We start from the raw sequence: 13,387 nt of genomic DNA, 5'->3' as shown, positions 1-13,387 counted from the left end.
TTTGTTTTTGTTTTTTTTTTCCTCTCCTATTTTATTTTGTTCTCTGGGATGAACTTGGCATCAGTGCTATTCCAAGTATAGGTCCTTCTCTTCAGAAGCCATTTCAAGAATATTTGGAAGCTCAGAGGATAAAACTCCACCACAGAGCTGACAGTGGCGTGCCACAGGTAAGAACCGCTCTGCCCACCTCCCGCTTCAGCTGCCCCTCTCCTGCTGCCCTCCACTCGCCGGCTTTACCAGGGGAACGCTGGCTTCTGGTTTTCAAAGATTTGCTGTGGCCCAGGGAATAGATAAAAATCTCCTTTTAAAAGCAACCCGGGAATTAAAAATAATGCTGTAATTGTGTGCGATGGACTTAAACTTCTCGGAGAATAAAGAAAACAATAATGCAAGACGTGGGGCAGTTGGGCCTCTGTGTGAGCTGCCTGTTTGGGAAGAGAAATTTCAGCAGGAAAAGGTTGGATTTACATGTGAGATGGTAACAAACTATGTGCAGCATCAATACCTCAGAGGGCAGCAGGGTCTCTAGCTTAAAGCCAGCAAGAGAAACTAATTCCCAAGCCTTTAGTGCTGGGAAGGAAAAGAGAAATGTGGTGTTTGGAGTGGGTAACAAGGGGCAGGAGTGCCTTTTCCTACACAGTACTTTAAAAAGCATACCCTGACTTTTCAGTGGAGACAGCAACTCTGACATGGAATTCCTTGGGACGCTCGGGCAGTGTTAGATAAAATCCACAAATCTATCTCACATTTCACATTTAATGCTGGCAGCTCTTCTAAATGGTTATTTGCCCATTTCTTAATAAGAGACTAAATTAGGGAGGATCAGGCCGGAATAACTAACTCTGCAGATTCCTTTTATGCACATCGAAGCGATTTTTGTGCAGTACGTTGCTGCCCTCCTTTGACAAAACCCTACAAGTTCCCAATAGCCGTGGAAAACGCTCGAAGTGGGACTGCCGAGGTCATCGCATTAACTTCCAGTGACACCAGGGGAATCGGATGCAATCGGAGGATGACACAGTATATGCAGTTTAGGGAAAAAAACATTGTTAACCGATGACCTTATTGTTTTCTTTGCAATGAACGTGACAGGGAATGACAGTCAGGGATGCTAATTCTGAACTCTACGAATTGTTAGCAAGGACGAACCAACGCTAGGAATAATAAATTGCCAGCAGGCTGGGAATGATCAAGGGTTCTGCCCTGCGGTGCGTTTGGCGAGCCCCGCTGCATTGTCTTTCAAGGGACTGAAGTCAGCTTTACAGGGGGACCTGCAGGAATCCTGTCAGCTCGCGCTCGGGTCCTGTTTTTAATTTGATAAATTGCATAATGAAAAAAAAAAAATGCTTAGGCTTTTCCCTCTCACCCAAAAAGTGCGGAATTCTCCATTGTGCTGTCCACTAATCTTTGTTTTTCTTCTTCTCTTTTGTCTTTGTCTTTTCAGGGGGAAAACTGGCTATCCTGGCTGTTTGAAAAATTGGTGATTGTCATGGTTTTGTATTTTATCTTATCTATCATCAACTCCATGGCCCAAAGCTATGCCAAACGGCTGCGACAGAAGACAACGTACTCTGAAGAAAAAAACAAATGAGCTTGGAAAAACCCCCTTGGAATGGGTTTTAACAGACACGAAAAATGACACATCTTTCCATATGTTTAAAAATCAGCATTATTCAAAACGGGGGAAAACTTTTTAACATCAATTTTCAACTATAACAAGTTTTTCTTTAATTTTGAAAGTAATTTGGATATTAGAGCAGACGTTTCATTGACAAACTTATAAAGGTTAAGGTAAGGTATGAACACTTTACCAGTCTGAGTTGTATTATACAGGATGGACAATGCGATGTTAAATGGTGTTTAAAACAAATGTTGTCCATCCAAATTACTTCCAAAACTGATAATTTAATGTTCTCAATTTCCTGATTTAACTTCAGACTGACCTAAGGGTAACTTTTTATTTTGAAGGATGGCTTTTTGCTTTTTCCGTAACTTTCAAGACCATCAAAATGTATATAAATGAATAAGATTGGATACAAACTGTTGCATGTCCCTCCTGGTAAGGCTCTTCCATCTGAATTCTCCGGTGTCCCATTGCATTGCACGTGCTCTCGGTTGGAAAAGCCGCCCTCTTAAAGTTCATGATGTTAGCAGAGATGATTGATGTCAGAACGCTGAAGCTGATATTTTTTATTCTGTATATTTAGAATGAAGTTAAGATAAAACTTTATAAAGTCATCTTTGATCATTCCAGAATTCCTTGTGTCGGTCTTTTTAAGGTGTTTCTTTTCCTCTCCACTTTTGTACGCTCAGTTGCTTTCGTTTCTCTATTAAGCCTTAATCCCATGAATCGCACGCTTTACTCATCCTTCCTCCACAAATGGTGCTGAAGCCCTTTGTTCTTTTTTTTTTGTTCTTTTTTTTTCATAAGAACTTCTTACTAAGCAGAAGGAAGTGGAAAGCTCTCGCTTGAAATACATCTCACTGGTTAAAATAGTCGTGTTAAAGCACTAGAGATAGTAGTGATCAGGACCTTTTCTGAGATGTTTGCCGCTGATCCCAGCACCGTGGGCAATGAAGGAAAGGAGAGGGGGAAGAGTAAAGATTCCAGCTGAAAACAGATTTTATGTCAAACCCAGCAGTGATGAAGAGAACCTGAGAGAACCTTAAACTTGGGCTTTAAAAATCTGGTATTTTCAAAGCACTGAAAATGTGTTCCAGTTTGGAGGTACCGATAACCGATACTAAAATGGATCGTTTCCCTCGCTAGTAAGTAGGTGTCTGTTCCCCTGCTACTTGTACCTATTACTACTCTACTATATTAATTTTTTAACTAATGGGTTTATTTTTATCCTAGGGATAATTAACAAGAATTACTTTGATTTTTCAATTAGTGTTCTCAAAAGGTGGCATAAGAGCACGAGGTAGGTTAGATGTCGCTGCTGCGTAGGTGGATTTCACCCCTGCGGTCGGGCAGGGCAGCTCTCGAGCAAGGGGTGAGAATATATTTTGTTCAATCCTGCCTGAATGTCCTCTTGTGTTGCCAACCGTTGTGACATCTCCATGGCCGTACCATCCTGTCGGATAGCTTATCAGACTGATGTTGACTGTTGGATCTCATGGCAACAACAGTCGGTAGGCTGTCTGACATTTTGGTATCTCTCATCTGACCGTTCGCTCATCCATCCCCAGCTGTTTTCATTGAACATCAGTACCGTGTAAGTGGTGTTCCGTTTAGATGGAAACGAGCCCAGAAGTCGTGCAGTGCAGCAGTCTACGTAAGAAATGCCTTCTAAAGTTTCATCTCAGTCATGTGTGAGGTTTGTAGTCTTTCTCTCTATGCTTCATGTAGAACTTTAAACAACGTGAATGAATGAAGGGATGAAGGTATGGGGAGGCTTTTAACATGGACAACAGCGCTGACTAGGTTAAAGTTAAATATCTATAAGTCTAAGTTCTGGGAGGTAGTCTGGGAGAGTTAAAAGCAGAAAGGCCATTCGTTTGCCCTTCTTGGTTTTTCAAGGATGGACAGTGTTTCTTAAATTTTGGCCCTAGCAGCTTTTTCACTTTTTGGCCTAAAATAGTCTTTGCAAATAATGTGGCAAAGAACTTGTTCTGATACCATCCACATTCAAAACACTGTAGCTCTATTTGACACTTCACTTTTTTTTCAGTCTACTTAAACTTCAGTTTTGCCCTTTGTAAGTGATAATGTCCATGGTTCGTAGCTGTTTGTTTCATTTTCCTTAGGGATGCTTGGGTGACCGAATGAGCTGTTTGCTGCTTTTCCCGCGTCCCTCAAATCTTCCCTTCACCCCAGGGACACTGGGATTTACTTCCCCCCCTTGGTAGTGTCTTAAAGCCTTTCATGTGAGTAGATGACATCTGTGCCATGCTGAGGTGCCTGTATGCCGTCAGACTGAAACGAGGAGACTGTAACCGTAATCAAAAAGAAAAAAATGCCCCTCTTCCTAGCACTTGAGCCAATAAACTGTACCATTCAAAATGCTTTAGCGGTCTCCTCATGATTACGCCTCCTTGCCTACTGAAAAATCACTAGATGAATTGAAAGCTTTCTCCTACTTTTATTTCAATATACGTTTACATACATTTAGCGTAAAATCTCTCTATTGTTCTGTGACTCCTGTCTGTACGTGTTCAGTCCAATAAGCTCTGCTGTTGTTTGGAAGCTTTCTAACCTGATTTAAAGGAAGGACTGGTCATTCTACTTGCTGCTTCCTGTTCAGCCACTGGGTAAGACTTGGTAAAAAGTAAAATATAATAGAAATGAAAGTTCTGCGAACCTAGTGAGATTTGCAAATGGGTAGCTTTATGTTTGCTTAAATAAACAAACAAATAACTGCTTGCTGGTATTTATTTCAGTTGGATGTTGCTGTACTGAGCTTGGTTGTTACACTGTGCAATTTGTTGTCCCCAGTGTTCTACAGTGAGTGGGAGTCTAGAAGATACATCTGCAATTGCATTTTGGGGCTTCAAAGGACCTAAAGCCTTTAGCATTTAATCTGAAAGCACGTATTTTGGTCCCTGTATCCAAAGTTTCCTTTTCTTGTACATATTTTCAGTCACATATTGGAAGCAGTGTGAAGTTAGAGAAAAATCCCAAGTGAGCTCTGTTGCAAAAGAAATAATCTTAGCATGGATCACTGTATTTTTAGCCCATTCTTCTTGCAGTTTAGACACTGAATAAAGCATCTTGCTTTTTTCTTGGAATCACTGAGAATCACATGGAAGTAAGAGCCCTCGTAACAGCAACTAACGTTTGGTTAAACATCAAAGATGGATTTGAGGTGACAGAGGTGGTGTTAGTCTCATCATCAATGGAACACGGCTAAATCATCACTGGAACAGCTGCCCAGGGAGGTGGTCAAGTCGCCTTCCCTGGAGGTGTTTAAGAAACGGGTGGATGAAGTCCTGAGGGACATGGTTTAGGGATGATCCAGTGGGTCCTTTCCAACCTGGTGATTCTGTGTTTCTGTGAAATCTCTGCTTTCACAAGTGCACTGTAAATAGGAAGCAAAGCAGCCTCACAGGCAGAGAAACACGTCTGAGCTGAGGTTGGGTAGGACTGTAGCTGATCCTTCTCCTGCTTCTCCCCTGGCTCGCTGCGGGCTCTGTGACCTGTGCCGGCCCACAATGCGCTCTGGAGGCTGAGGGAGATGCGAGCGCCCTGCCCTGCGCTCTCCCTGGCGGTCACTGGGTACCCCATCAGGGCACCCCTTGTGTTGGTGTAAGCAAAGGTCATACTGGTCTGTGCTGGACCGAGCCAAGACAGCAGCACGGGCCACATCAGATCCAATCATCCACTTTCACGCTTCCCTCGGCTCCATCCAAGCCAACAGGAAACTGCCCGCTCCCCGTCTCTGCTGGTAGTTTCTTACCCCCATGCCAGCGTCACGCTGTCTTTCTTCTTAAAGCAGCTCCCTCTGCAATCGCCCAGCTGCCTGCTCGCGCTGAAAGACACTTGTCATTAATACCTGAAGACGGCTTAATGCTGTTCCAGAAAGTCCTTTCCTGCTGTGCTTATGAGTTTCATTACTTAATTTGTTGGAATCAGCCTCCCTCTCACTGCAGGCAGCGCTAATTGCGAGCACAAATACTGTGGATGTTTCCCTGATTATCAAGCACAAATATAAATATTAGCGAGCAAAGTTGATTGCAGGTGTAAAAATAAGTGGTGGTTGCGTGCGATCCTTGGAGGTAAAAGTAATTCAGTTCTCTTTGAAGCATGCAGTTCAAAAATACTTTGTAATCAGCAGTTGAAAGACTGAATGTAATTATAGATAAGGTAATTGAAAATGCTCTTCTGAGACTTAAGATTCGAGTTGGGTTTTTTTCTGTAAATTTGTATTTTTTTATCTTTTTTGGAAGAAGAAAACAACAGTAAGTACTGCCCTCAGCCTTCTCCGGGTTGCAGCAATAAGTGGTGTGTGGCAGTGGGAGCGCAACAGAGCAAAATCCCCAGGAGGGATTCCTGCTGGCCTGTCGCCCCTGGCCAGAGCGAGCTGGTCCAGGTTAGGCAGCGATTGCTGGAACCTCCTCAGCAGAGTGAAGCAATCGCCTTCCCTTTGAAACACCCTGCTGACGCGTTCAGAACTAGATTGAGGGTAAATATTTGCATTTGCTCATACAAATCATTTTTAAAAAGATTATACCGAAAAACTCTCTGAGCCTGCTGTGACTTCCCTAATTCAGTTGTCTAATTGAGGGCATGAAATGCTTGCATTTATTTCTTTATCTCTTTCCTTTGCTTATTGATGGCTTTCATAAAAGGCAGCAAAACTCTGGTTTGGTAGCGGAGAGAGCGGGAGAGGCTGTAGCAGCCCCAATCAGTTGTCAAAAGAGTGAAAGGACCTCACATGCAGAAACTGTCATTGAATGGCCATCAAATGGTATTTCGGTCAAAAAAGTCGATTGTAACTATGCTGAATTTAAAGCGAGGAGGCTGTTGAGCCGTGTCATCCAGCCCGTTCACCGCTGGTGATGCTGAGTTGTGGTAAAACGAATGTGCAAATGTGAGCCTGTTAACCAGGCCAAACTTCGTTTCACTTTGCCTTTAACACTGCCCTTTATTGTGCTAGGGTTTGGTTTTGGTTTTTTTTAATTATTATTCATTATTATTCACTCATGGGATGATTCAAAGAATATTGACTATGTTAGCATGAAATCAAAGGTTATCTTTCTTTAATACCCCGTTTGATGAGCTGTTCAGATACAGTTAGCTAAGTGTGCTGCATCTTCTGTGTTTCAAGGGAGTTACTCCCAGCTTAATTGTTCTTCTGGTTTCCCAAGAAGTTTAAATGAGTTGCCCAGGCTATTTCCTGATGAAAGGCGAGAGATAGGCCTTGTCAGCTCAGTGTATTGTTCCCTGCTCCAATAACCGCCCCGCACACCACACCCTTCTCCAATTGCCTGAAAACTGCTTTTCTGCCTTGCAAAAAGTGCGAGGGGGTGTCTTTTCTCCTTCCAGTTTGTGGGGTCCTGCGAGGGAAGGGCTGTGTGTTTAGTCCATGTGATTTAAGGCATAAACCACTGGGTTTGGGGTTTTATTAATGCTACTGTGACAGAGCAGGCCGCAGAGGTCTGATTCTGCCTCCCCCTGAGGGCTGGCTGGAACTGTTCGTTTCCTCGTGGCCGTGGTTGTGTGCCATTTATCTGCTTTTTGCTCTATTGCACTTACCTCAAAGGTATCTCAGATCTAGGCAAATTCTATGAACTGCCCTGAAGTGTTTGTTAGCCTGGTTTTACACAAGGCTGTGACCACAGCTGGTGGGGGACCGCAGTCACCCTTTGCCCTTCTTGGGTACCAGCTGATCTGCATAACATTTCTAAGGCCTGAAGCCTTTTCACTTGAAGGCAGCGTCAGTTGTAGAACTGAGGTGTGCCTGAGGAGGTTAAACTCTGCCTTGAACCATTGAACAAAAGAAATCCTTTAAGAGATTGGATGCATCTCCCAAAGCATGTTCTCTCTGTGTGCAACAACTTTGTGGTACCTCTATTTTCCTTACATATTTTTAGTAAAGAAACTGGCAGCTCTTTTGCAGAGGCTGCTGCTGACTAAAGCACATCAATACCTTTTTCAAGGCTCATACTTACGTGCTATGTGAGTTTTGAAGGACCGTGTGTCTTTCTTGAGACCGCATTTCTTTCCATCTTTCAGGCTTTTCCACCTGTTGAAAAGGCTTGAAAAAGCAGGTCTGTGTGCTCAGCATTTCTTTTCTATCTCTGGAAGAAACTGGACCTGCATAAACAGAAAATACATATTTAGATTTACAGCATGGTACAAATCTACCTGTGTTCACAAAATTTCTCTGGTCTCTTTAGAAACCATGTTTTTCTTGGTGCCTCTCATTGGCTGCAGCTGTTTTCTCCAGAGCTGTAATATTTAGGATACGAAAATTGATTTCATTTCTCTGACTGCTTGATTTTTATGTCTTGCCTCAGTCCAGCTGAACTCTTGTGACATACAGTCACGTGTATCCGTGTGTGTTGCATGAGGAGACTCGAGGTGGAGAGTAGCAAGGGAGAAAGTGTTCAAGTGTTGTTTAACAGACCTGATCCCCAGAGTCCTGGTTTAAAGCTGTCACTGATGTCTCTCCTCTCCATCGCTCTTGCTGCCCTGTCTGCGCTTGGTGCAGTTTTTGGACAAGTTCAGGCCCTTGACTGGAGTAGTGTTCAGTTTGAACAGGACCCCTTGTGTACTAAAACACGTTCAGGTTTTCTTTATAATGATATCGAAGAATCAGCTCTGCTTTCACAGCACGGAGGAGGTTTGGATCTACAATTTAAAGAACAATTCACAGTGAAAATACTGGTTTATGGGGAAGCCTGGACTAAATCTTCATGGAGGAAAATAATGTGAAAATGTGAATTAATGTCTGGTAGGGAGGCAACGGAAGATACTCGGGAGAAGAGTATTTAATTGGATTTATGTTTATCAGTTGCCAAATTTATGTTTTTAACTCTTTCTCAGTTGTGTTAGGTTTCTTCACTGAAATTCATCCTAGGAAGGAGAAATTGCTAGTTTACAATGCCAAATAGCTTGATAAATACAGCTGCTGACTGAATGACTCAGAATCAGGTAGTAACTGGTGGGGTGGGGAGGAAATTTCCCAGTGTTTTCTTTGGAAGTGGCAGCAATGCCTGACAGCCGGCAGCAAGCAGTCTTACATGGAAATATGTATTCCTGAACTCAGTATTGTTCTGAGCCATCTGGAGAGCAGTAGCTCTGAAGTTCTGCCCAGCTCTCACCATACTTACTGAGGATATTATACGGCTACAGCTGCCCTTGCCAGCCAAGTACAGAGTCAGTATTTTATTACACCTTCAGCGTGTGGGATAAGGCTGCTTTCCATTTGGCTCCTCCGCGGTGTTCTGCTTACACGCTCCTGTAAATGATCTATTACATATTGGAGACTGCTGGGCAAACGTTCAAATTAAATCATGCCATCTGACCACAATTACACCATTCTCGGGCAACTGAAGTGTATTTTTGTGAGAGCCTTTAAATAAACGTTACACTGTATGTGTAACCAAATATGTACAATAATCATTTTCACAGAACGCACCCATTTAAATGCAAATATACCATATAAGATGGTATTCATTTCTCATCACGTGTAACTAGCGAAACAAAAGCTCATGGTTCACTGACACTCAAGCAATGTTTATTCTGTCTTTTTTTGTATTCACCAGTGACTTATTTTAGTTCCTGTACTTATTGCACTTACTTTTAAAATAGCAGTCTTGGCCTAGAGAGAGCCCTCGTTTTAGTTGGGTTTTTATCTTACGGTGTAACATTCTATATTTGTAAAATTTTGTGTTTAAGACTAGCAGAGAAGGTTCCTGCAGCCTGGCTCACACAGGTGAGTAGAGAGGCCTGAGCCGCCTTTTATACTCCCAGAGTCTTAGAAGTTACTCTTTACAATCTCTCAGGCTATTACCAGCCATGGGGTTAAGGTTCAGACTTCTTCCACAATTCTTTATTGTGGAACATATTTATAACTCTGAAAATTGCTTTTAAATTTCCTGTTTCCTAATAAGCAGAAGCAGCCTCTCTAGTCTCTCATCTCGGGCGAGCTCCATGTTTTCCAGCGTGCTCCCTACGGCTGGCAATAGCATTTGTTTAAAACACCACCCCATGTGCAGCTGTCTGCGCTTCTGGGAAAGGGTTAAGCAGGTCCCGCTGATTCACTGAGGTGGGTGACTCACTACCCCACCCGGATAGAGGGGAAGTGGCTGTCTAGAGGGAGAGGATTCATACAATGTGAAATCAGAAGGGACCATTGTGACCTTTGGTTTGACTGAAAGAGCCGGAAAGGCTCTACAGTTAAAATTCAGGATTATCAGCTCCACATCCAGGCGAGTTAAAAGCTGTCTGAGTGTCCAGGCTGTGCTTCTGGAGCGTGGGCAGAGGTGGGATAGGAAGTCAGAGGCAGGAGGCTGGAGGAGGAAGCCTACACTGGAATTTGCTGCCTTGGTAAAGCTGTGTCTGGGCTGCCCTTGAAAGCAGCTCAGGAAAGGCAGCAGCTCAGTTCCTTTTGGAAGTTTTTTGTCCCATATCAGATCCATGAATCAAATTCCTGATGACTCTTCTGTAGATTTTAAAGTGGTGTCCAGCAAAACACAGACTTCTTTAAAGCACACTTTGACATCTGAGACAATTTCCTTTCAGATGTTTGGTCTCCCATTTCATAATATTTATCTATAGTAAATTTACTAACAGACGCAGTAGGAAATTAATTATTCAATATCCTCTTGTACCTTCATATTTCCCAGTAGTGTATCACCTGGTAATTTGAACATAGCTTCTTTCTTATTGATAAAATCCCAGTTATTGTGGAAACCACAGATTTTTGCCCTTGAGCTGTTTTGGTTTGGTAAATCTGTGCAGGTAGTCCTCATTTGTATCTATAAGTACATTAGTGCCTTGTCACTTGCTGAAGAGTTACTATGTTTAAAGTGTTTGTAAGGGATTTCTGGGGTGTCTTTTGTCGCCAAACATAAGTTGTCCTATTCATTAAGTAGATTTGTTACAGTTAGAGTCCTTGAACCAACTTCCAAGTGAGCTGCACCTGTCCATTACAAAAAACAATAGTGAGATTTGATGCATTGTTCCCCAGTTTATGGACATCCTGTGGGTAGTTTGACTAAAACGCGCTAGGGTCAAGGCCATTGATTCTGTTGTCCCTGCCTTAGTGAGAAATTGGCTTGTGCTGACCTTTGATCTACCTCATTAATTTTAATTTCTAATGAAATGAAGTCCCTTGTCCATACTCAGCCTGTTTAGATAATTAATTTTCTCAATAAAACAGAAGATTACTACTCCACCTTCTAATATGATTGTAGATGATGAAAATTTGATACTAGGTATTCGCTTCCTGTCACTCTGACCCTCTCATCTCCACATCCTGGGGAAAAACACAGAGGAATCCAGCCATAGATCAAAATATGAAGGCTTAGTTTGGGAAAGGGTGTGAGAATTTCACAACTGAGGTCAGCAGTGAACAGCACTAACAGGAAGAAGCCTAGAGATGCCTGAAACAATTCCTATCAATCTCTCCTCCAGAGCAATGAAAGGGTTTCTAACAGCTAATCTAAAAGCTACACTGTTGTTCTGACCTCCTTTTTGTAAATTTGAGCAATCTGTGTTGTCAAAATTTGGCTGATAGGTGTGATCTTCTATTGCCGCTGTGAATTACAGACTGGGGGAAGAATGGCTGGAGAGCTGCACGGAAGAGAAGGACCTGGGGGTGCTGGTTGACAGCCGACTGAACATGAGCCAGCAGTGTGCCCAGGTGGCCAAGAAGGCCAATGGCATCTTGGCTTGTATCAGAAATGGGGTCACCAGCAGGTCCAGGGAGGTTATTCTCCCTCTGTACTCGGCACTGGTGAGACCGCACCTCGAATACTGTGTTCAGTTCTGGGCCCCTCACCACAAGAAGGATGTTGAGGCTCTGGAGCGTGTCCAGAGAAGAGCAACAAAGCTGGTGAGGGGGCTGGAGAACAAGTCTTATGAGGAGCGGCTGAGAGAGCTGGGGTTGTTTAGCCTTGAGAAGAGGAGGCTGAGGGGAGACCTTATTACTCTCTACAACTGCCTGAAAGGAGGTTGTGGAGAGGAGGGAGCTGGCCTCTTCTCCCAAGTGACAGGGGACAGGACAAGAGGGAATGGCCTGAAGCTCCGTCAGGGGAGGTTCAGGTTGGATATCAGAAAAAAATTCTTCACATTAAGAGTCATTGGGTACTGGAACAGGCTGCCCAGGGAGGTGGTCGAGTCGCCTTCCCTGGAGGTGTTTAAGGAACGGGTGGATGAAGTACTTAGGGACATGGTTTAGGGAGTGTTAGGAACGGTTGGACTCGATGATCCAATGGGTCCTTTCCAACCTTGTGATTCTGTGTGATTCTGTGAAAAGCTTTGTTTTCCAGTGGAAGTAAGAGTGTTCTCCCAGAATCCTAACTGAGAACAAGTTCTTACAGAAATATCCCTGTTAAATGTAATGAACCTGTTGGCCTAGCTCTGTCTTTGAGCTGTAGAATCCTTCCTCTGTGTCTTCATATGTTATAACTAGAGATTAAATAAGGGAATACTTATTTTTTCCCTTGGGGATATACATCATTGCTGCACCCTGCATTTCCCAGTGTGGCCCAAATTCTGCCATCAAACTTAAACAAACAAAAAAACCCCAAATATCCTGCTCCATTAACTAAAAGTGACATAAGCCACCAATAACAAATGTACTTACAAAGAATGGATAGATGGATCTATGCCATTTGCAGGGGCAATAAGCGCCTGCTCTATTTGCTTCATGATCGGAATTATAAATACATAGAGATAACAGAAGGTTATTTCTGCAATAAAGTTATTCATTGATGTAGCAGTACAATAACCCATTGCTCTCTTCCTTGTTTCTGAAAGGACTTCTCTCTCCTTAGCTTTTTAAAAATCTCTTTTACCTGTCCTGGAACAGTGAGGAAGAGTATGCATTCCTGGGACTTCATAAATTTTTCAGATATGGAGTTACCTGTTCTCAGTTCTGATACTGGAAGAAGTTCTCAGTCTGAGAGCTGTGGAAATGCAAGGAAAAAATGATTTCTATGTTGCTAAACATCCTGTGCCTTTTGAGGGAGGAGGAAGAACCTCACCATACTGTCTCCTTTCCTGACCTTTTGTTCCTTGCGATCTTGAATTGCCTGTGCTGTTTATCTTAACTTCTTGTGCAATCTTTCCTCCAGTTTCTTCTGTGAAAAACATGCAAGTTGAGGACAATGGTTGAAATGGACAAAATCACAGCACCAGAAAAGCCCTTTTGATCAGAACAGTCCCCCAGCTCTGAGTTGCCAGGAAGTAATTAGTGAAAAAACAAAAAAAAATATTACAAGTAATAGTCTATAACAAAAGTTGTATTTAGTTTTGAGCTTCCAAACAACTCAAATTTTACTGAGCAGTATAGGGCTTGAAGTATGGCCGGGTAGCTGAACTAGGATTATTGTACTTCTCCTTTTGAGAGGGAGTTCCTAAAACAGGAATTGGAACAGCTGAGTGAGAACAGAAAGCAAACCAGACCAAGTTGTTTGATTCTGTACTGTGGTCTGCAAGAATATTGTCAAAATGTCTTGTCATAAATGTCAAGTGTCTTTTCATATGAGAAGTTATTGGGTATATTTACCCTGTCTGCCTTCTCCTCCTTGCCTTCCCTCTTGTGTTCCTCCCCCACTCCCAAATGAGTCTCATTTCCCTGTGTATTTAATAATTCAGCTATTGAATTGGAGCACCAATATAACTTTTCGTTTATACAAATACTTTTTTTTGCATGAACTAAGCCCGGATTTGACTGTACTTTGTGCTGATGTTTGCCCTACTACTAACAGG

At 42.7% G+C, this 13,387-nt stretch overlaps 1 protein-coding gene and 1 long non-coding RNA gene across 7 annotated transcripts in view; one reads left to right on the top strand and one right to left on the bottom strand.

The window, feature by feature from the left end:
• VMP1 (vacuole membrane protein 1) overlaps window positions 1-2,256 on the top strand; it is a 67,982-nt gene extending 65,726 nt beyond the window's left edge. For all 6 annotated transcript variants that reach the window (XM_054084938.1, XM_054084939.1, XM_054084942.1 and 3 more), the window contains 2 exons: window positions 65-167; window positions 1,445-2,256. In XM_054084938.1, the coding sequence (XP_053940913.1) occupies window positions 65-167; window positions 1,445-1,591 (250 nt within the window). In that variant the 3' untranslated portion in view covers window positions 1,592-2,256. The remainder of the gene's footprint in view (window positions 1-64; window positions 168-1,444) is intronic.
• Window positions 2,257-5,727: 3,471 nt separating this feature from the next.
• Window positions 5,728-9,381, bottom strand: LOC128854164 (uncharacterized). The gene is made up of 2 exons (XR_008453110.1): window positions 7,615-9,381; window positions 5,728-6,839 (listed from the first exon to the last, which is right to left on the bottom strand). It is a non-coding gene; the product is annotated as an uncharacterized LOC128854164 (long non-coding RNA).
• Between the last annotated feature and the right edge of the window lie 4,006 nt (window positions 9,382-13,387).

This window comes from Cuculus canorus, chromosome 20 (assembly GCF_017976375.1).
Source record: "Cuculus canorus isolate bCucCan1 chromosome 20, bCucCan1.pri, whole genome shotgun sequence".
Taxonomy (NCBI): domain Eukaryota; kingdom Metazoa; phylum Chordata; class Aves; order Cuculiformes; family Cuculidae; genus Cuculus; species Cuculus canorus.
Note: the sequence above shows the minus strand (reverse complement) of the source record. Positions and strands in the feature narration are given on the sequence as shown.